Below are 24,081 nucleotides of genomic sequence, written 5' to 3'. Positions count from 1 at the left end.
TCCAGCGCGCGATCGGCAACGGTCGGTTTTTGCTTATAGCGCGCGATCGGCAACGGTCGGTTTTTGCTTCCAGCGCGCGATCGGCAACGGCTGTTTTTTGCTTCTAGCGCGCGATCGGCAATGGACGGTTTTTGCTTCTAGCGCGCGGTCGGCAACGGTCGGTTTTTGCTTCAAGCGCGCGATCGGCAACGGTCGGTTTTTGCTTCTAGCGCGCGATCGGCAACGGTCGGTTTTTGCTTCTAGCGCGCGATCAGCAACGGTCGGTTTTTGCTTCTAGCGCGCGATCAGCAACGGCCGGTTTTTGCTTCTAGCGTGCGATCGGCAACGAACGTTTTTTGCTTCTAGCGCGCGATCGCGACGACCGGTTTTTGCTTCTAGCGCGGCCATGTAAAATCATGATCGGTGCATCACTAGTTGATGTCTAACTTTAAAAAATGAATGAGGAGGAGGAGGGTTGTGAATGACGTCCCGAGGTATGCATTTAAGAGTTAAAGGGTTAGTTCAACCAAAAATGAAAATTCTGTCATTAATGCCTGAGCCTCATGTGGTTGGACACCCGTCAGACCTCCGTTCATCTTCAGACACAAATGAAGATATTTTAGTGTAAAGCTGATGCTCTGAAAGGCTTCAGATAGGCCTCCATTGGCATTCAGTACATTTACACTCACAAGACCCATAAAAGGCACTAAAAACGTCGTTACAAAGTCCATCTCACCACAGTGACTCTACAATAATCTTACAATGCGACGACAATAGTTTCTGTGCGCAAAAAAAAATCAAAATAACGCCTTTATCCAGCTTGTTCTTGTCTTCCGTGTGTGTCTCCACGACGCATGCGCGAGAATATGACGCAGATCCGGCGTTCGGGAATCCATGAAATGCCACTTTAGCCCCATTTTGAGAACTACGCCGAGACCTAAAACACGATCAGTGTAGAATTCAACAGCTGAGACACGCGCGTCTTCCTATGCTCGTGAACAAATCTCTTCTGGGTCATGTGTCCGAACGCCGGATCTGCTCATATTCTCACGCATGCGTCGTGGAGACACACACGGAAGACAAGAACAAGTTGGATAAAGGTGTTATTTTGATTTTTTTTGCGCACAAAAACTATTGTCGTCGCTTCGTAAAATTATTGTAGAGTCACTGTGGTGAGATGGACTTTGTAATGACGTTTTTAGTGCCTTTTATGGGTCTTGTGAGTGTAAATGTACTGAATGCCAATGGAGGCCTATCTGAAGCCTTTCTCAGCATCAGCTTTACACTAAAATATCTTCATTTGTGTCTGAAGATGAACGGAGGTCTGACGGGTGTCCAACCACATGAGGGTGAGGAATTAATGACACAATTTTCATTTTTGGGTGAACTAACCCTTTAACCAGTATGGCTTCAGGTCAATGAGCTTCTGTAGTTTTGACTCCAGCTTCTCTTCCTCCAGATCACCTGTGGCGAGTGTTTGTCAGTGTACCTGCGGTCCAGAGCCTCTCTCAGTTATCATTATATAGCGAGTGTGTACAAGGCCGTGGGATCGTTCGTGTTCGGAGCGGCGTTGAGCCAGTCGCTGACCGACATCGCCAAATACACCATCGGCCGCCTCCGCCCACACTTCCTGACCGTCTGCAGGCCGCACTGGAGCCTCATCGACTGTAAAGCCGGTTATGTGGAGAACTTCACCTGCACTGGAGATCCAGCCGCCACTAATGAGGGCCGGTGAGTGAACGAGCCAATCACAGAGCAGCATTCCTGGCTAGAGAAAGCATCCTGAACTACTATTTACTTCTTAAGGTCCTTTCACACTGGACGCGATTTTGACGCGCGAATAATTCGCGCGATGGTTTTATTTTTGGATCAGCTGTTTGTGTAATGAGAGCTTCCACACCGAACGCGAATGTGCTGTGGCGAAAAAACGACGTTTATTTTTTTCGTTTCGATGTCGATTTTTTTTAACACTCGCAGCGACAGAAAAGGCTTAAACCAATCACATACAAGGAAACAAAGGTGACGAAATGTCCAGTTGATGTCACTCGCCATTCAATCAACATTAACCTTTGCCAGGTGTCGCATTTCTCCTGAGATTACAGCTGTACAGATGTGCTGTGTTTGCCCACTGTAGGCTACAGATTACCATATTATAATCAATACGTTGATTTTTTTCTAACCTAATTGTGTCCGCGACTATAGAAAGTGAATGTGTTTCCGTCAGTACGACTGTGGCATTGGAAAGTAAGTGCAGAACCGGCCATGTTAAAGTTTTAGCTCCTGTACAAGATTAGCATACTCTCTTCAGAATCTGTTCTTTAAGACTGGCTGCACCCAAAACCTTCTTCTCTGTCTTTTAAAGAAAACCTCACTGGATGATGAAGTGTCCGTGTTTTCTCAGCTGTCGCCGCGAATGTTTTGGGATGTTGGAGCTCTGAAACGTCACAGACGTCGCAAACTCGCGTTGCGGCTGATGTGAATGGTTTTGACGCGAACTATTCGCACAAAATATTCGCTTTTTCCGCTTCGCTTTTTCGTTACGCGTCCGGTGTGAAAGGGCCTTTAGACTACATTTCTGACTGTATGTCCTCCTGGAGCTTTAACGCTACACCCACCAGACTCAGCTCAGACCTTCAGGCTGTCCGACTCACATTACTGTAGATTTTCTAATTGATCGGAATTACAGTTTTCCTAAAAATACTCAAACTTAGAAAAAAACCCATAGACTGAATGTTCATGAGCCAAGACTGTTCAAACTATCTATCTATCTATCTATCTATCTATCTATCTATCTATCTATCTATCTATCTATCTATCTATCTATCTATCTATCTATCTATCTATCTATCTATCTATCTATCTATCTATCTATCTATCTATCTATCTATCTATCTATCTATCTATCTATCTATCTATCTATCTATCTATCTATCTATCTGTCTGTCTGTCTGTCTGTCTGTCTGTCTAGAGCCAAGACTGTTCAAAATCTATCTATCTATCTATCTATCTATCTATCTCTATCTATCTATCTATCTATCTATCTATCTATCTATCTATCTATCTATCTATCTATCTATCTATCTATCTATCTATCTATCTATCTATCTATCTGTCTGTCTGTCTGTCTGTCTGTCTGTCTGTCTGTCTGTCTGTCTGTCTGTCTGTCTGTCTGTCTGTCCATCCATCCCTCCACTCACCCTTCCATCCACCCATCCATCCCTCCATCCATCCATCCCTCCACCCATCCATCCATCCATCCATCCATCCCTCCACCCATCCATCCACCCATCCATCCCTCCACCCATCCATCCATCCATCCATCCATACATCCCTCCGCCTATCCATCCATCCATCCTTCCACCATCCATCCATCCCAACCCACATATAATAATAAATATAATATGTTTTTTACATTTATATAGCGCTTTTCTAGACACTCAAAGCGCTTTTACATAGAGAATCTCCGCATCCACCACTAATGTGCAGCACCACCTGATGATGCGACGGCAGCCATTTTGCGCCAGAACGCCCACCACACACACACCAGCTGATGGTGGAGAGGAGACGAGTGATGAAGCCAATCGGTATATGGGGATTATTAGGAGGCCATGATGGACAGAGGTCAATGGGCAAATTTGGCCAGGATGCCGGGGTTACATCCTGGGATTTTTATGACCACAGAGAGTCAGGTTAAACGTCTCATCTGAAGGACGGTGCTCTTTGACCGTACAGTGTCCCCATCACTGCACTGGGGCGTTAGGACCCACACAGACCACAGGGTGAGCGCCCCCTGCTGGCCACACTAACACCTACACCAGCAGAAGCCTGGTGTTCCCAGGAGGTCTCCCATCCAGGTACTGACCAGGCTCAGCCCTGCTTAGCTTCCATCCCTCCACCCACCCATCCCTCCATCCCTCCCTCCCTCCCACCCACCCTTCCATCCATCCCTCCCTCCCTCCCACCCACCCTTCCATCCATCCATCCATCCCTCCCTCCCTCCCACCCACCCTTCCATCCATCCATCCCTCCCTCCCTCCCACCCACCCTTCCATCCATCCATCCATCCATCCATCCTTCCCTCTACCCACCCTTCCATCCATCCATCCCTCCATCCCTCCACCCACCCTTCCATCCATCCATCCCTCCCCCCACCCTTCCATCCATCCATCCCTCCCACCCTTCCATCCTTCCATCCTTCCATCCTTTCCTCCATCCACCCTCCCACCCTTCCATCCATCCATCCCTCTGTCCATCCCACCCATCCATCCCTCCACCTATCGATCCATCCCTCCACCTATCCATCCATCCATCCATCCATCCACCCACCTATCCATCCATCCATCCATCCATCCATCCATCCATCCATCCCTCCACCTATCCATCCATCCATCCATCCATCCATCCCTCTGTCCATCCCACCCATCCATCCCTCCACCTATCGATCCATCCCTCCACCTATCCATCCATCCATCCACCTATCCATCCATCCCTCCACCTATCCATCCATCCCTCCACCCACCCTTCCATCCATCCCTCCACCTACCCTTCCATCCATCCCTCCACCTATCCATCCATCCCTCCACCTATCCATCCATCCACCTATCCATCCATCCATCCATCCCTCCACCCACCCTTCCATCCATCCATCCATCCATCCATCCCTCCACCCACCCTTCCATCCATCCATCCATCCATCCATCCACCCTTCCATCCATCCATCCATCCATCCACCCTTCCATCCATCCATCCACCCTTCCATCCATCCATCCACCCTTCCATCCATCCATCCCGCCCATCCATCCCACCCATCCATCCCTCTACCCTCCCACCCTTCCTTCCATCCATCCATCCATCCATCCCTCCACCTATCCACCCATCCCTGCACCCACCCACCCATTGATCCATTCAACCATCCATCCATCCATCCCTCCACCCACCCACCCATCCATCCATCCACCCACCCATCCATCCATCCATCCATCCATCCATCCATCCATCCCTCCACCCACCCATCCATCCATCCATCCATCCATCCATCCATCCCTCCACCCACCCATCCATCCATCCATCCATCCATCCCTCCACCCATTACCTCCACCCACCCACCCACCCATCCATCCATCCATCCATCCCCCCACCCTTCCCTCCACCCATCCATCCATCCATCCATCCATCCCTCCACCCATCCATCTAAAAATGCCCTGCTTAGCTTCCATCCCTCCACCCACCCATCCCTCCATCCCTCCCTCCCTCCCACCCACCCTTCCATCCATCCCTCCCTCCCTCCCACCCACCCTTCCATCCATCCATCCATCCCTCCCTCCCTCCCACCCACCCTTCCATCCATCCATCCCTCCCTCCCTCCCACCCACCCTTCCATCCATCCATCCATCCATCCATCCATCCTTCCCTCTACCCACCCTTCCATCCATCCATCCCTCCACCCACCCATCCATCCATCCATCCATCCATCCATCCATCCATCCCTCCACCCACCCATCCATCCATCCATCCATCCATCCATCCATCCATCCCTCCCCCCACCCATCCATCCATCCCCCCACCCATCCATCCATCCCTCCACCCATCCATCCATCCCCCCACCCATCCACCCATTGATCCATTCAACCATCCATCCATCCATCCCTCCACCCACCCACCCATCCATCCATCCATCCATCCCTCCACCCACCCACCCACCCATCCCTCCATCCACCCATCCCTCCATCCACCCATCCATCCATCCATCCATCCATCCATCCCTCCATCCCTCCACCCATCCATCCATCCATTACCTCCACCCACCCATCCATCCATCCATCCCCCCACCCTTCCCTCCACCCATCCATCCATCCATCCATCCATCCATCCCTCCCTCCACCCATCCATCCATCCCCCCACCCATCCATCCCTCCACCCATCCATCCATCCCCCCACCCATCCATCCCTCCCCCCACCCATCCATCCCTCCCCCCACCCATCCATCCCTCCACCCACCCATCCATCCCTCCACCCATCCATCCATCCCTCCACCCATCCATCCCCCCACCCATCCATCCCTCCACCCATCCATTCATCCATCCCTCCACCCATCCACCCTTCCCTCCACCCCCCCACCCTTCCCTCCACCCACCCATCCATCCCTCCACCCATCCCTCCACCCTTCCCTCCACCCACCCATCCATCCCTCCACCCATCCATCCCTCCACCCATCCATTCATCCCCCCACCCACCCTTCCCTCCACCCATCCATCCATCCACCCACCCTTCCCTCCACCCATCCATTCATCCATCCACCCACCCACCCATCCATCCACCCATCCACTAACTCTCACATTCAGAAAAAAAGTTTACTCTTTTATTTGTTTCATCAAGTGCATTGTTTGATTAATAAAATAACGCAAATGTACTAATAACGATGTACGATCTTCCACTGACAGGCTTTCCTTTTACTCGGGCCACTCGTCGTTCTCCATGTACTGTATGCTGTTCCTCGCTGTAAGTGTGTTCTTATGACAATATCTCATCAAATCTAAGGTGAGGCACTACAAGCCAATCGCATATTTGACTTCCATAACTTTCATTCAGACCAGTGGAAACAAAACATCCAAAACACACTTTTAAAGGCACAATATGTAACCAGTATCCACTAGATCAGTGTTATATATTGTGTTGGCTTTATCCCAAATGTTCCCAAGAATGTTTAAATCAGTGATTTTCCCCAGTGTGTGTGTGTGTGTGTCGCCCATCAGTGACATCATCACCCTCCGGTGTTATTGTGCGGTAACCATGGCAACACTAGCGGCGCTTTAATATCTGCTGTGTTTTATTAGCCACTGTTTGGATCATTGATGGACAGAAACTCCTCATTGTTCTCCAGCTCAACACAGTTAGTCTGATTGAGTAAATCTGCTGTTGTTGATTTACCCAGAATGCCATGTTTTACCGCCTCATATGGTCTCGCTCACTGCAGTGTGAACAAGTGTCTCATAGTAGCGCCCAGACAACATTACAACATCACTTTAACACACTCACAATGTGTGTGAGAGGATCAAAAACACACACACATGAGCGGAAGAAGCGGAAGCGGTCAGAATAAAAGCTCCGCCCACTCACGAGTCAAGACACGCCTCTGAGACGAGTAATTACATACTGTGCCTTTAAGTGTTTATATTGCACTTTTAATGCCTCTATAGATTTCGATCATTAAAGGAACACTCCACTTTTATTGAAAATAGGCTCATTCTACAAGCCCCCTAGAGTTAAATAGTTGAGTTTTACCGTTTTTGAATCCATTCAGCCGATCTTTGTATTTGGCGGTAGCACTTTAGCATAGCTTAGCATACATCATTGATTCTGATCAGTCCATTAGCATCTCATTCAAAAAATGACCAAAGACACTTTCAATATTTTTCCTATTTAAAACTTGACTCTTCTACAGTTACATCGTGTGCTAAGAGCAACTGAAAATGAAAAGTTGTGATTTTCTACACCGATATGGCTGGAACTACTTTCTCATTCCTGCGTAATAGTCGCGGATCTTCGCGGCCGTACCATGGCTGCAGCGGCGCAATGATTGGTTGGTATTCTGTGGAACATGGTGGTAGTTACACCTTCGACTTACTATCACAGCCTTTACAACACACAGAACCATGGCTAATCACAGCTAAATCCACAACACACAGATCCATGGCTAATCACAGCTAAATCCACAACACACAGAACCATGGCCAATCACAGCTAAAGCCACAACACACAGAACCATGGCCAATCACAGCTAAAGCCACAACACACAGAACCATGGCCAATCACAGCTAAAGCCACAACACACAGAACCATGGCTAATCACAGCTAAAGCCACAACACACAGAACCATGGCTAATCACAGCTAAAGCCACAACACACAGAACCATGGCTAATCACAGCTAAAGCCACAACACACAGAACCATGGCTAATCACAGCTAAAGCCACAACACACAGAACCATGGCTAATCACAGCTAAAGCCACAACACACAGAACCATGGCTAATCACAGCTAAAGCCACAACACACAGAACCATGGCTAATCACAGCTAAAGCCACAACACACAGAACCATGGCTAATCACACAGCTAAAGCCACAACACACAGAACCATGGCTAATCACAGCTAAATCCACAACACACAGAACCATGGCTAATCACAGCTAAATCCACAACACACAGAACCATGGCTAATCACAGCTAAAGCCACAACACACAGAACCATGGCTAATCACAGCTAAAGCCACAACACACAGAACCATGGCTAATCACAGCTAAATACACAACACACAGAACCATGGCTAATCACACAGCTAAAGCCACAACACACAGAACCATTGCTAATCACAGCTAAAGCCACAACACACAGAACCATGGCTAATCACAGCTAAATCCACAACACACAGAACCATGGCTAATCACAGCTAAAGCCACAACACACAGAACCATGGCTAATCACAGCTAAAGCCACAACACACAGAACCATGGCTAATCACAGCTAAAGCCACAACACACAGAACCATGGCTAATCACACAGCTAAAGCCACAACACACAGAACCATGGCTTATCACAGCTAAAGCCACAACACACAGAACCATGGCTAATCACAGCTAAAGCCACAACACACAGAACCATGGCTAATCACAGCTAAATCCACAACACACAGAACCATGGCTAATCACAGCTAAATCCACAACACACAGAACCATGGCTAATCACAGCTAAAGCCACAACACACAGAACCATGGCTAATCACAGCTAAATCCACAACACACAGAACCATGGCTAATCACAGCTAAAGCCACAACACACAGAACCATGGCTAATCACAGCTAAATCCACAACACACAGAACCATGGCTAATCACAGCTAAAGCCACAACACACAGAACCATGGCTAATCACAGCTAAATACACAACACACAGAACCATGGCTAATCACAGCTAAATCCACAACACACAGAACCATGGCCAATCACAGCTAAATCCACAACACACAGAACCATGGCCAATCACAGCTAAATACACAACACACAGAACCATGGCCAATCACAGCTAAATACACAACACACAGAACCATGGCCAATCACAGCTAAATACACAACACACAGATCCATGGCCAATCACAGCTAAATCCACAACACACAGAACCATGGCCAATCACAGCTAAATACACAACACACAGAACCATGGCTAATCACAGCTAAAGCCACAACACACAGAACCATGGCTAATCACAGCTAAAGCCACAACACACAGAACCATGGCTAATCACAGCTAAAGCCACAACACACAGAACCATGGCCAATCACAGCTAAATCCACAACACACAGAACCATGGCCAATCACAGCTAAATACACAACACACAGAACCATGGCCAATCACAGCTAAAGCCACAACACACAGAACCATGGCTAATCACAGCTAAAGCCACAACACACAGAACCATGGCTAATCACAGCTAAAGCCACAACACACAGAACCATGGCTAATCACACAGCTAAAGCCACAACACACAGAACCATGGCTAATCACAGCTAAAGCCACAACACACAGAACCATGGCTAATCACAGCTAAAGCCACAACACACAGAACCATGGCTAATCACAGCTAAATCCACAACACACAGAACCATGGCTAATCACAGCTAAAGCCACAACACACAGAACCATGGCTAATCACAGCTAAAGCCACAACACACAGAACCATGGCTAATCACAGCTAAAGCCACAACACACAGAACCATGGCTAATCACAGCTAAAGCCACAACACACAGAACCATGGCTAATCACACAGCTAAAGCCACAACACACAGAACCATGGCTAATCACAGCTAAAGCCACAACACACAGAACCATGGCTAATCACAGCTAAAGCCACAACACACAGAACCATGGCTAATCACAGCTAAAGCCACAACACACAGAACCATGGCTAATCACAGCTAAAGCCACAACACACAGAACCATGGCTAATCACAGCTAAATCCACAACACACAGAACCATGGCTAATCACACAGCTAAAGCCACAACACACAGAACCATTGCTAATCACAGCTAAATCCACAACACACAGAACCATGGCTAATCACAGCTAAAGCCACAACACACAGAACCATGGCTAATCACAGCTAAAGCCACAACACACAGAACCATGGCTAATCACAGCTAAAGCCACAACACACAGAACCATGGCTAATCACAGCTAAATCCACAACACACAGAACCATGGCTAATCACAGCTAAAGCCACAACACACAGAACCATGGCTAATCACACAGCTAAAGCCACAACACACAGAACCATGGCTAATCACAGCTAAATCCACAACACACAGAACCATGGCTAATCACAGCTAAATCCACAACACACAGAACCATGGCTAATCACAGCTAAATCCACAACACACAGAACCATGGCTAATCACAGCTAAATCCACAACACACAGAACCATGGCTAATCACAGCTAAAGCCACAACACACAGAACCATGGCTAATCACACAGCTAAAGCCACAACACACAGAACCATGGCTAATCACAGCTAAAGCCACAACACACAGAACCATGGCTAATCACAGCTAAAGCCACAACACACAGAACCATGGCTAATCACACAGCTAAAGCCACAACACACAGAACCATGGCTAATCACACAGCTAAAGCCACAACACACAGAACCATGGCTAATCACAGCTAAATCCACAACACACAGAACCATGGCTAATCACAGCTAAATCCACAACACACAGAACCATGGCTAATCACAGCTAAATCCACAACACACAGAACCATGGCTAATCACAGCTAAAGCCACAACACACAGAACCATGGCTAATCACAGCTAAAGCCACAACACACAGAACCATGGCTAATCACACAGCTAAAGCCACAACACACAGAACCATGGCTAATCACAGCTAAATCCACAACACACAGAACCATGGCTAATCACAGCTAAATCCACAACACACAGAACCATGGCTAATCACAGCTAAATCCACAACACACAGAACCATGGCTAATCACAGCTAAATCCACAACACACAGAACCATGGCTAATCACAGCTAAATCCACAACACACAGAACCATGGCTAATCACAGCTAAATCCACAACACACAGAACCATGGCTAATCACAGCTAAATACACAACACACAGAACCATGGCTAATCACAGCTAAATCCACAACACACAGAACCATGGCCAATCACAGCTAAAGCCACAACACACAGAACCATGGCCAATCACAGCTAAAGCCACAACACACAGAACCATGGCCAATCACAGCTAAATACACAACACACAGAACCATGGCCAATCACAGCTAAATACACAACACACAGAACCATGGCTAATCACAGCTAAAGCCACAACACACAGAACCATGGCTAATCACAGCTAAATCCACAACACACAGAACCATGGCTAATCACAGCTAAATCCACAACACACAGAACCATGGCTAATCACAGCTAAAGCCACAACACACAGAACCATGGCTAATCACAGCTAAAGCCACAACACACAGAACCATGGCTAATCACAGCTAAAGCCACAACACACAGAACCATGGCTAATCACAGCTAAATCCACAACACACAGAACCATGGCTAATCACAGCTAAATCCACAACACACAGAACCATGGCTAATCACAGCTAAAGCCACAACACACAGAACCATGGCCAATCACAGCTAAATCCACAACACACAGAACCATGGCCAATCACAGCTAAAGCCACAACACACAGAACCATGGCCAATCACAGCTAAAGCCACAACACACAGAACCATGGCCAATCACAGCTAAATCCACAACACACAGAACCATGGCTAATCACAGCTAAAGCCACAACACACAGAACCATGGCCAATCACAGCTAAATCCACAACACACAGAACCATGGCTAATCACAGCTAAATCCACAACACACAGAACCATGGCTAATCACAGCTAAATCCACAACACACAGAACCATGGCTAATCACAGCTAAATCCACAACACACAGAACCATGGCTAATCACAGCTAAATCCACAACACACAGAACCATGGCTAATCACAGCTAAAGCCACAACACACAGAACCATGGCTAATCACAGCTAAAGCCACAACACACAGAACCATGGCCAATCACAGCTAAATCCACAACACACAGAACCATGGCTAATCACAGCTAAATCCACAACACACAGAACCATGGCTAATCACAGCTAAATCCACAACACACAGAACCATGGCTAATCACAGCTAAATCCACAACACACAGAACCATGGCTAATCACACAGCTAAATCCACAACACACAGAACCATGGCTAATCACACAGCTAAAGCCACAACACACAGAACCATGGCCAATCACAGCTAAAGCCACAACACACAGAACCATGGCCAATCACAGCTAAAGCCACAACACACAGAACCATGGCTAATCACAGCTAAAGCCACAACACACAGAACCATGGCTAATCACAGCTAAAGCCACAACACACAGAACCATGGCCAATCACAGCTAAATCCACAACACACAGAACCATGGCCAATCACAGCTAAATCCACAACACACAGAACCATGGCTAATCACAGCTAAAGCCACAACACACAGAACCATGGCTAATCACAGCTAAAGCCACAACACACAGAACCATGGCCAATCACAGCTAAATCCACAACACACAGAACCATGGCCAATCACAGCTAAATCCACAACACACAGAACCATGGCTAATCACAGCTAAATCCACAACACACAGAACCATGGCTAATCACAGCTAAAGCCACAACACACAGAACCATGGCCAATCACAGCTAAAGCCACAACACACAGAACCATGGCCAATCACAGCTAAATCCACAACACACAGAACCATGGCCAATCACAGCTAAATCCACAACACACAGAACCATGGCTAATCACACAGCTAAAGCCACAACACACAGAACCATGGCCAATCACAGCTAAAGCCACAACACACAGAACCATGGCCAATCACAGCTAAAGCCACAACACACAGAACCATGGCTAATCACAGCTAAAGCCACAACACACAGAACCATGGCTAATCACAGCTAAATCCACAACACACAGAACCATGGCTAATCACAGCTAAATACACAACACACAGAACCATGGCTAATCACAGCTAAATACACAACACACAGAATCATGGCCAATCACAGCTAAAGCCACAACACACAGAACCATGGCTAATCACAGCTAAAGCCACAACACACAGAACCATGGCTAATCACAGCTAAAGCCACAACACACAGAACCATGGCTAATCACAGCTAAAGCCACAACACACAGAACCATGGCTAATCACAGCTAAAGCCACAACACACAGAACCATGGCTAATCACACAGCTAAAGCCACAACACACAGAACCATGGCTAATCACAGCTAAAGCCACAACACACAGAACCATGGCTAATCACAGCTAAAGCCACAACACACAGAACCATGGCTAATCACAGCTAAAGCCACAACACACAGAACCATGGCCAATCACAGCTAAATCCACAACACACAGAACCATGGCTAATCACAGCTAAAGCCACAACACACAGAACCATGGCCAATCACAGCTAAATCCACAACACACAGAACCATGGCTAATCACAGCTAAAGCCACAAACACACAGAACCATGGCTAATCACAGCTAAATACACAACACACAGAACCATGGCCAATCACAGCTAAAGCCACAACACACAGAACCATGGCTAATCACAGCTAAAGCCACAACACACAGAACCATGGCTAATCACAGCTAAAGCCACAACACACAGAACCATGGCTAATCACAGCTAAAGCCACAACACACAGAACCATGGCTAATCACAGCTAAAGCCACAACACACAGAACCATGGCTAATCACACAGCTAAAGCCACAACACACAGAACCATGGCTAATCACAGCTAAAGCCACAACACACAGAACCATGGCTAATCACAGCTAAAGCCACAACACACAGAACCATGGCTAATCACAGCTAAAGCCACAACACACAGAACCATGGCTAATCACAGCTAAATCCACAACACACAGAACCATGGCTAATCACAGCTAAATACACAACACACAGAACCATGGCTAATCACAGCTAAATACACAACACACAGAACCATGGCCAATCACAGCTAAATCCACAACACAATTTGTCGGCTGCAAGCCTGAAACTTTCTCTGCAACTGCACGAACTTAGTGCCGTAAGTTCCCTAGCTGGACTACTTTCAGCGCTGTAATATCATTGCCATGGTACGGCCATGAAGATCCGCCACTATTACGCAGGAATGAGAAAGTAGTTCCAGCCATATCGGTGTAGAAAATCACAACTTTTCATCTTCAGTTGCTCTTAGCACACGATGTAACTGTAGAAGAGTCAAGTTTTAAATAGGAAAAATATTGAAAGTGTCTTTGGTCATTTTTTGAATGAGATGCTAATGGACTGATCCGAATCAATGATGTATGCTAAGCTAATGCTAAAAGTGCAGATACAAAGATCGGCTGAATGGATTCAAAAACGGTAAAACTCAACTATTTAACTCTAGGGGACTTGTAGAATGAAAAAGTGGAGTGTTCCTTTAAAGGCGGTGAGTTTGAGTCAGAAATCACTTCATTAGTGTGCAGTATTGACTTATGTTTCCTCTTTGAAGCTGTATGTTCAGTCCAGGCTGAGGAACGGATGGTCTCGACTGGTGCGGCCCACTCTCCAGTTCTCCTTCATCGCCGCTTCTCTGTATGTGGGTCTGTCCCGCGTCTCTGATTATAAACACCACTGGAGTGACGTTCTCACCGGACTCGTGCAGGGAGCCGTCGTGGCGCTGTTCACCGTGAGTGATGTCATCACCGTGCGCCGTTAATATATAACCAGTTTAAAGGGACAGTTCACCCAAAAATTACCATTAGCCCATGATTTACTCGCCCTCAAGTCATCTGAGGTGTGTGTGACATTCTTCTTCTTCTAGTTATATTACAAAAGTCCAGGCTAATCCTAGCTTTAGAATTGGATTCATAGTTGCTCTGTTTTTGAAGTGCATCTATCCATCATATAACTGCTCTTTACTTGATAAAGTTTTAAATATGGATATTTTTCTTACACAATTTTACCCATTGAATATAATTAAAAATGTATATATATATATATTTTTTTTTATTCAAGCTGTATTTCATTTTAGAGTCAAGCCTAGGCCTCATGAAAGCAATTTTTTAAATGAGATCGGTGCCATCCGGTGGACACATTGAGCATTTTTATCACACAATAGCACATTTTTTACCACTAAACAAACTATATAAAAGATCAAGAGTGCAAAACAGACAAAAAAACTCACACACACACACTTATACACACAAAAACACACGCACACATAAATGACCGCGTGCCATTCCAAAAGATAATTGTGTGTGTGTGAGTTTTTTTTGTCTGTTTTGCACTCTTGATGTTTTAGAGATCTTCACTGTTGAGTCTTTTTTTCTGCATCCTGGCTGATTTGAAGATTGTATGCACAAAAAAACTCAGTATTTTCCTATTTTTGCCAATTTCCCATTCATTTCCTATGGGGGTCATTTTTGACCCGAAGGTCCTGAGTGTGACTATTTTTTTGGATATTTTTCTTACACAAACGCATCGATTCGCTTCAGAAGGCCTTTATTAACACCCCGTGTGGAGCAGTTATATGATGGATAGATGCACTTCTTATGGACTTCAAAAACAGAGCAACTATAAATCCAATTCTAAAGCTTCCCTCAAGTCATCCGAGGTGTGTGTGACATTCTTCTTTCAGACGAATAAAATCTGAGTTATATTACAAAAGTCCAGGCTAATCCAAGCTTCAGAATTGGATTTATAGTTGCTCTGTTTTTGAAGTGCATCTATCCATCATATAACTGCTCCAGCGGCTCTGGGGTGTTAATAAAGGCCTTCTGAAGCGAATCGACGCGTTTGTGTAAGAAAAATATCCATATTTAAAACTTTATCAAGGAAAGTTTCGGCCTCCGCCTTCTGTGGAAAAGTGTTGAATGTTGAAAGTGAAATTCGAGATGTGTTCGTGACGTCATGACCTGCTCGCGTTTGTCTTTCCATCCGCAGAGGCACTTTCAACACTTTCTCCATAAGTTGAACAGGGAAACTGATCGGCCGAAACTTTACTTGATAAAGTTTTAAATATGGATATTACACAATTTTACCCATTGAATATAATTAAAAATGTATATATATATTATTATTATTATTATTTTTTAATTCAAGCTGTATTTCATTTTAGAGTCAAGCCTAGGCCTCATGAAAGCAATTTTTTAAATGAGATCGGTGCCATCCGGTGGACACATTGAGCATTTTTATCACACAATAGCACATTTTTTACCACTAAACAAACTATATAAAATAGCTCAAGAGTGCAAAACAGACAAAAAAACTCACACACACACACTTATACACACAAAAACACACGCACACACAAATGAACGCGTGCCATTCCAAAAGCTAATTGTGTTTTTGTGTGTGTGTGTTTTTGTGTGTGTGTGTGTGTGTGTGTGAGTTTTTTTGTCTGTTTTGCGCTCTTGATGTTTTAGAGATCTTCACTGTTGAGTCCTTTTGTCTGCATCCTGGCTGATTTCTAGATTGTATTCACAAAAAACGAATTTCCCATTAATTTCCTATGGGGGTCATTTCTGACCCGAAGGTCCTGAGTGTGACATTTTTTTTGGATAATTTTCTTACACAAATGCATCGGTTCGCTTCAGAAGGCCTTTATTAACACCCCGTGTGGAGCAGTTATATGATGGATAGATGCATTTTTTATGGACTTCAAAAACAGAGCAACTACAAATCCAATTCAAACGCTTGGATTAGCCTGAACTTTTGTAATATAACTCAGATTTTATTCGTCTGAAAGAAGAATGTCACACACACCTCGGATGACTTGAGGGAGAGTAAATCATGGGCTAATGTTCATTTTTGGATGAACTATCCCTTTAATCATATTTTCCCTTCCCATCGCAGGTGTTCTTTGTGTCGGATCTCTTCAATGCTAAATCCCCGTCAGGTCAAGATGAGGAGATTTCCCACACGAGCCTTCAGGACACGTCGGACTCGCCGAATCACTACGGGAGCACAGAGTGAGACAGAGCCTGATGTGTATGGAAGGAGTTTCCCATTCTTACTGTAACATCCCACCGATCCCAAAGCAGGCGGGTTTGGAGAAATCACTCCTGCCATTAAGAGTTAAAGGGTTAGTTCACCCAAAAATGAAAATTGTGTCATTAATGACTGAGCCTCATGTGGTTGGACACCCGTCAGACCTCCGTTCATCTTCAGACACAAATGAAGATATTTTAGTGTAAATCTGATGCTCTGAAAGGCCTCCATTGGCTCAACTTTACACTCTCAAGACACTAAAGACACTAAAGACTAAAGTTACAAAGTCCATCTCACTACAGCGGTTCTACAATAACTTTATGAAGACGAGAATAGTTTTTGTGCGCAAAAAAACCCTAAATAACGACTTATATAGTGATGACGATTTCAAAACACGGCATAATGAAGCTTCGAAGCGTTATGAATCAGTGAGTCGATTCATGTTTCGGATTGTGTGTCAAACCGCCAAACTGCTGAAATTTGGTGATTCAAACCGCTGATTCGACTCACTGATTCATAACACTCTGAACCGCTGAATCGACTCACTGATTCATAACACTCTGAACCGCTGAATCGACTCACTGATTCATAACGCTCTGAACCGCTGAATCGACTCACTGATTCATAACACTCTGAACCGCTGAATCGACTCACTGATTCATAACGCTCTGAACCGCTGAATCGACTCACTGATTCATAACACTCTGAACCGCTGAATCGACTCACTGATTCATAACGCTCTGAACCGCTGAATCGACTCACTGATTCATAACACTCTGAACCGCTGAATCGACTCACTGATTCATAACGCTCTGAACCGCTGAATCGACTCACTGATTCATAACACTCTGAACCGCTGAATCGACTCACTGATTCATAACACTCTGAACCGCTGAATCGACTCACTGATTCATAACGCTCTGAACCGCTGAATCGACTCACTGATTCATAACACTCTGAACCGCTGAATCGACTCACTGATTCATAACACTCTGAACCGCTGATTCGACTCACTGATTCATAACACTCTGAACCGCTGGATCGACTCACTGATTCATAACACTCTGAACCGCTGGATCGACTCACTGATTCATAACGCTCTGAACCGCTGAATCGACTCACTGATTCATAACGCTTCGAAGCTTCATGATGCCGTGTTTTGAAATCGTCATCACTATATAAGTCGTTATTTAGGGGTTTTTTGCGCACAAAAACTATTCTCGTCTTCATAAAGTTATTGTAGAGCCGCTGTAGTGAGATGGACTTTGTAACTTTAGTCTTTAGTGTCTTTTAAGGGTCTTGAGAGTGTAAAGTGCATTGAGCCAATGGAGGCCTTTCAGAGCATCAGATTTACACTAAAATATCTTCATTTGTGTCTGAAGATGAACGGAGGTCTGACGGGTGTCCAACCACATGAGGCTCAGTCATTAATGACACAATTTTCATTTTTGGGTGAACTAACCCTTTAAGAAAATGTGCACCAATTGATTTCAGCTCTTTCAACCCTCTCAAACCAGAGCCTTTGCTTCCCTATCCGTCAAACAATCAACATTTCGATCTGATAATAGTGCGGTAACATACACCGATCAGGCATAACATTATGACCGGTGATTAACACTGATGATCTCCTGTTAGTGGGTGGGATATATCCACCGCCCAAAGCACCAACAGTGGCCCGAGAGCATCAGAACTGGACCATGGAGCAATGGAAGAAGGTGATCACGTGTTCTTACCTGGGGAACACATGGCACCAGGTGCATTGTGGGAAGAAGGCGTAGGGGCGGAGGCAGGGATGCTTTGGGCAAACCTTGGGTCCTCCATCATGTGGATGTGACTTTGACACGTCCCACCTAATTCACCGCAAAAAATGCTTTTCTTACTTAGTATTTTTGTCATTTTCAGTCCAAATATCTAAAAAATCTTACATTAGGAAGCATTTACTAGACAAGCAAAAAGTCTTATTTTGGGGGAAAATAACTCAAAATTAAGTGAGTTTTCGCTTAAAATAAGCAAAATAATCTGCCAATGGGGTAAGCAAAATAATGTTGTTTTCTGTTTGAATTAAGATTATTTTGCTTATTTTAAGCGAAAACTCCCTTAATTTTGAGTTATTTTCCCCCAAAATAAGACAAAAACTTTTGCTTGTCTAGTAAATGCTTCCTAATGTAAGATTTTTTAGAAATTTGGACTGAAAACGACAATAATACTAAGTAAGAAAAGCATTTTTTGCAGTGTAAGCACTGTTGAGCCCATGTCCAGCCTTTCATGGAGACGGTTTTCCCTGTGTCTGTGGCTCTTTCAGCAGATAATGCGCCGTTACAAAGCACAAATGCTTCAGGAAACGAGTTTGAGGTGTTGACTTGGCCTCCGAATTCCCCAGATCTCAATCCAATCGAGCATCTGTGGGATGTGCTGAACAAACAAGTCCGATCTGTGGAGGCCCCGCCTCTAAATTTACAGGACTTAAAGGACATGCTGCTAACATCTTGGTGCCAGATACCACAGCACAGCTTCAGGGGTCTAGTGGAGTCCATGCCTCGACGTGGTCATAATGTTATGCCTGATCGCTGTATGCAAGCAGTGTTATATTTCTTCAGATGTGAAATGACAGTTTTGCATTGTACACTTGACTGTAGGACACTTTACTTCTGTGGTTTAAGGCCCGTTCACACCAAGAACGATAACTATAGTAGCGTCCACACAAGCGTACGATATCTTTGTTTATTATAAGTACTGCAGTTTTGTCTTCCGTCTCTTTAAAGGCACAATATGTAAATTTCTCGCTGCTTACTCAACTCAGAGGCGTGTCTTGACTCGTGAGTGGGCGGAGCTTTTATTCTGCCGTAAGCACTTGCGTGTGTGTGTAACGCATATTTTATCCAAAAATCTTACATATTGTGCCTTTAAATGTTCAAGCTCTTTAAAACAGGATGGATTCTGAAGAAAAAATCTTTCACATTTAGAATAATTTTCAAAACCACATCATTATAGTTATCATCCATGATGTGAACGGGCCTGTCTGACAACGTTTTATTTGTGTCAAATTTTCATAACAACAAGTAAAGCATGCATGGGCCAAATATGAATAGCCAAAGTGTCTATTGCATTGAATTTAATTAATTGTACGTATATTTTTTGTTGTTTTTAATGCAAATGTTACGACCAAACGCTGTAAATATCAACGCACTTGTATAACAAGCACTATATGTAACTAATTTGTTTATTTTGCGTTTTATTTCATTGGTGAACGTGCTATTGAGAACCTATGAAACGGTACAGAGATACTGTAAAACATGTTTTTGCAATTAAAGCTCAGCTGGACCAACTGTGGTGTAGTTATTGACAAATCATCTGAATCATTTTGCAATTTATTTTACATACATGTAGGCATGTTTAGGGTTCACATTACAGAACTTTTAGGATCTGAAATCGGATTGGATTCATTCACACTGTAAACACACCTAGTGATGGCGCCTCTAGTGGCCAGATAATGTCATCGCTCCGCCGCTCTCGAGCTTCGGACAGTCCGATTCATTCCAACCGAACGCGATGCGCAGATTCATTTGGAGACATACAAACGCCTTGTGAATCGGTTCGCTCGAATCATTCATATGAACCGATTCAGTAGAACGACTCGTTGGCGAATCGACCACCGCCGCCACTCTTCTTTGTCCTCGCGGTGACTGACTGCATATGATCCCGCTGAATGTACATTATTTATTCACCCGTTTACACTCTGTATTCATCAAACAGACGATCTGAAGGATGGTGTTAGTTCATGTCGGATATTTGGTTCTCCCTGTCTTTGGCTCAGTGAGAAATAGAGGTATTTATAACACATTATTTCACGATCAGATCACATCTAAGGCCTTTTGCTTGTGTAATGCATGATTATTAAACTCTATATGCTGCTGTAGGTCCACACTGAGGGGATATTCATTAAAATAGCTGGTGATTTGGTGTTTATTCAGCGAATCAGTGAGCTTTGATTCGGATCCTGAGGTAATCTGTTAGCTAGCGAAACTAACGGACGCGCTCCGCTTCAGATTTCACTTTTAAATCGTTTAAAAATCAATTGATTGGCTTATGTGAGGGATATTCTGTGTATTTGATAGATTTTCTATTCGTTTTATCGTGTACTTGAGCGCTGTATGTATTTGTAGAGGTTTATTTGTGAGGTTTGGTTTTACCTCAGAAAGCTAACGATGCTAATTCAGGCCTGAGCTCAACGGACAACAAATACAACATCAGTTCAATCGTTTACTAGAGTCATTTAATGCTCGTTTGAATTAAGAGTTTGTGTTGAAGCCCCAGAATGACACCATATGTATCTAATCAGAAATGCTGATTTGCTTATTTTGGATCAATTAACGGCTGCTAATCATTTACACCGATGTCTAATGAGGAAAAACACCAAAGTTGTGTCAAAACGAGCCGCTAACTTTACCTCCATCACTGATTTCATGAAGCTTTTTTGATTTCTGTTTCTGATCTTCTGTCTCATAGTTTGATTTCATGTGCTTTATTTCTGTTCTTATCTCCTGTCTCATAGTCTATGGAGGCTGAATCTACATTCTGCATTATCAGATCATTGTGTTTTAATGATCATCTGTGTTCTGATCCCTCCTCATTTCCTATTTCCATCAGAAGACGACAAACATCTCAGATCTGCTCCCTTCCTGAGAACAAACACACTAAAACCAGAGCTAACACATTTAGAGCGTAAACTACTGTCTGTATGTCAAGTGCTGTAGTTTAACCCACATCAGTAGCTCTAGAAGAGTGACTCATGTATGTCCCATCCAGCTTTGGTAGTCAACATGTATGTAAATTCCTGTTAAATGGATGCATTTTGTGCTTGGATGATCACCAAACCCACACACCTATAGCTGTCACCTATGGAAGCTTGTGTTCGCCACGAAATATAACAATAAAAAGCTTGTTTCCGCCACGGAAATGCGACTTTTTAATCTCGAATTCAGACTTTTTGCGTGATTAAAACGCACAATTGCGAGTTTAAGTCAGAATTTCGAGATATAAACTCGCAATTCTGACTTTTTTTTATCACAATTGCGTGAAATAAACTTTCAATTTTGAGTTGTAGTCAGAATTGCGTGAGAAACTTTTTAGTACGTTTATATCACGCGAGTCTGTGAGAAGTTACCAGTTTATATTTGTGAGAAGTTGTGAGTTTATATGATGCAATTGTGAGAAGTTGCAAGTTTATGTGACGCAATTGTGAGAAAAGTTGCGAGTTTGTGACGCAATTGTGAGAAAGTTGCGAGTTTGTGACACAATTGTGAGAAAGTTGCGAGTTTATATGACGCAATTGTGATGAAAGCTGCAAGTTTACATGACAATTGTGAGAAGTTGCGAGTTTATATGACGCAATTGTGAGAAGTTACAAGTTTATATGACGCAATTGTGAGAAGTTGCAAGTTTATATGACGCAATTGTGAGAAGTTGCACGTTTTAAATTACGCAATTGAGTGAGAAGTTGTGAGTTTATATAACGAAATTGTGAGAAGTTGCAAGTTTATATGACGCAATTGTGTGAAAAGTTGCAAGTTTATGTGACGCAATTGTGAGAAGTTGCGAGTTTATATGACGCAATTGTGAGAAAAGTTGCAAGTTTATATGACGCAATTGTGTGAAAAGTTGCAAGTTTATATGACGCAATTGTGAGAAGTTGTGAGTTTGACGTAATTGTGAAAAGTTGCGAGTTTGTGACGCAACTGTGAGAGAAGTTGTGAGTTTATATGATGATTTAAGTCAGAATTTCGAGATTTAAACTCGTAATTCACTTTTTTTATCGTAATTGCAAGTTTATATCACACAAATTCTGAATATATCTCGAAATTCTGACTTTAAAACTCACAATTGAACTTTAGAATTGCGTGATACAAACTTGCAATTGTGAGAAAAAAGTCAGAATTGCAAGTTCTAGTCAGAAATGTGTTTGAACTTTATCACAATTGCGTGAAATAAACGTTAAATTTTGAGTTGTAGTCAGAATTGCGTGAGAAACTTTTTAGTACGTTTATATCACGCGAGTCATGTGAGAAGTTACGAGTTTATATTTGTGAGAAGTTGTGAGTTTAAATGATGCAATTGTGAGAAGTTGCAAGTTTATGTGACGCAATTGTGAGAAAAGTTGCGAGTTTGTGACGCAATTGTGAGAAAGTTGCGAGTTTATATGACGCAATTGTGAGAAGTTGCAAGTTTATATGACGCAATTGTGTGAAAAGTTGCGAGTTTATATGACGCAATTGTGAGAAGTTGTGAGTTTGTGACGCAATTGTGAGAAGTTGCAAGTTTATATGACGCAATTGTGTGAAAAGTTGCGAGTTTATATGACGCAATTGTGAGAAGTTGTGAGTTTGTGACGCAATTGTGAGAAGTTGTGAGTTTATATGATGCAATTGTGAGAAGTTGCAAGTTTATATGACGCAATTGTGAGAAAAGTTGCAAGTTCATGTGACGCAATTGTGAGAAAAGTTGCGAGTTTATATGATGCAATTGTGAGAAGTTGCGAGTTTATATGATGCAATTGTGAGAAGTTGCAAGTTTATATGACGCAATTGTGAGAAAAGTTGCAAGTTCATGTGACGCAATTGTGAGAAAAGTTGCAAGTTCATGTGACGCAATTGTGAGAAAAGTTGCGAGTTTATATGACGCAATTGTGAGAAGTTGCAAGTTTATATGACGCAATTGTGAGAAGTTGCAAGTTTATATGACGCAATTGTGAGAAAAGTTGCAAGTTCATGTGACGCAATTGTGAGAAAAGTTGCGAGTTTATACTACGCAATTGTGAGAAGTTGCGAATTTATGATGATATTGTGAGAAGTTGCAAGTTTATGTGACGCAATTGTGAGGAAAGTTGCGAGTTTGTGACGCAATTGTGAGAAAGTTGCGAGTTTGTGACACAATTG

The 24,081-nt window shown here is 44.0% G+C and overlaps 2 protein-coding genes across 3 annotated transcripts in view; both read left to right on the top strand.

Annotated features, from left to right (window-relative positions):
* plpp1b (phospholipid phosphatase 1b) overlaps window positions 1–21,909 on the top strand; it is a 28,137-nt gene extending 6,228 nt beyond the window's left edge. The window contains exons 3-7 of the mRNA XM_079827535.1: window positions 1,439–1,710; window positions 6,420–6,477; window positions 14,670–14,846; window positions 17,015–17,130; window positions 21,702–21,909. Coding sequence (XP_079683661.1) covers window positions 1,439–1,710; window positions 6,420–6,477; window positions 14,670–14,846; window positions 17,015–17,130; window positions 21,702–21,903 — 825 coding nt within the window. The 3' untranslated portion in view covers window positions 21,904–21,909. The remainder of the gene's footprint in view (window positions 1–1,438; window positions 1,711–6,419; window positions 6,478–14,669; window positions 14,847–17,014; window positions 17,131–21,701) is intronic.
* The window catches only part of ark2cb (arkadia (RNF111) C-terminal like ring finger ubiquitin ligase 2Cb), a 49,729-nt gene continuing 46,423 nt past the window's right edge, over window positions 20,776–24,081 (top strand). Inside the window, exon 1 of one of the 2 annotated variants that reach the window (XM_079827530.1) lies at window positions 20,776–20,975. In XM_079827530.1, coding sequence (XP_079683656.1) covers window positions 20,915–20,975 — 61 coding nt within the window. In that variant the 5' untranslated portion in view covers window positions 20,776–20,914. The remainder of the gene's footprint in view (window positions 20,976–24,081) is intronic. The other variant, XM_079827531.1, reaches the window with a different exon arrangement.

This window comes from Gobio gobio (genome assembly GCF_949357685.1).
Source record: "Gobio gobio genome assembly, chromosome: 10".
NCBI lineage: Eukaryota > Metazoa > Chordata > Actinopteri > Cypriniformes > Gobionidae > Gobio > Gobio gobio.
This window is presented reverse-complemented; position numbering and strand designations above follow the sequence as displayed.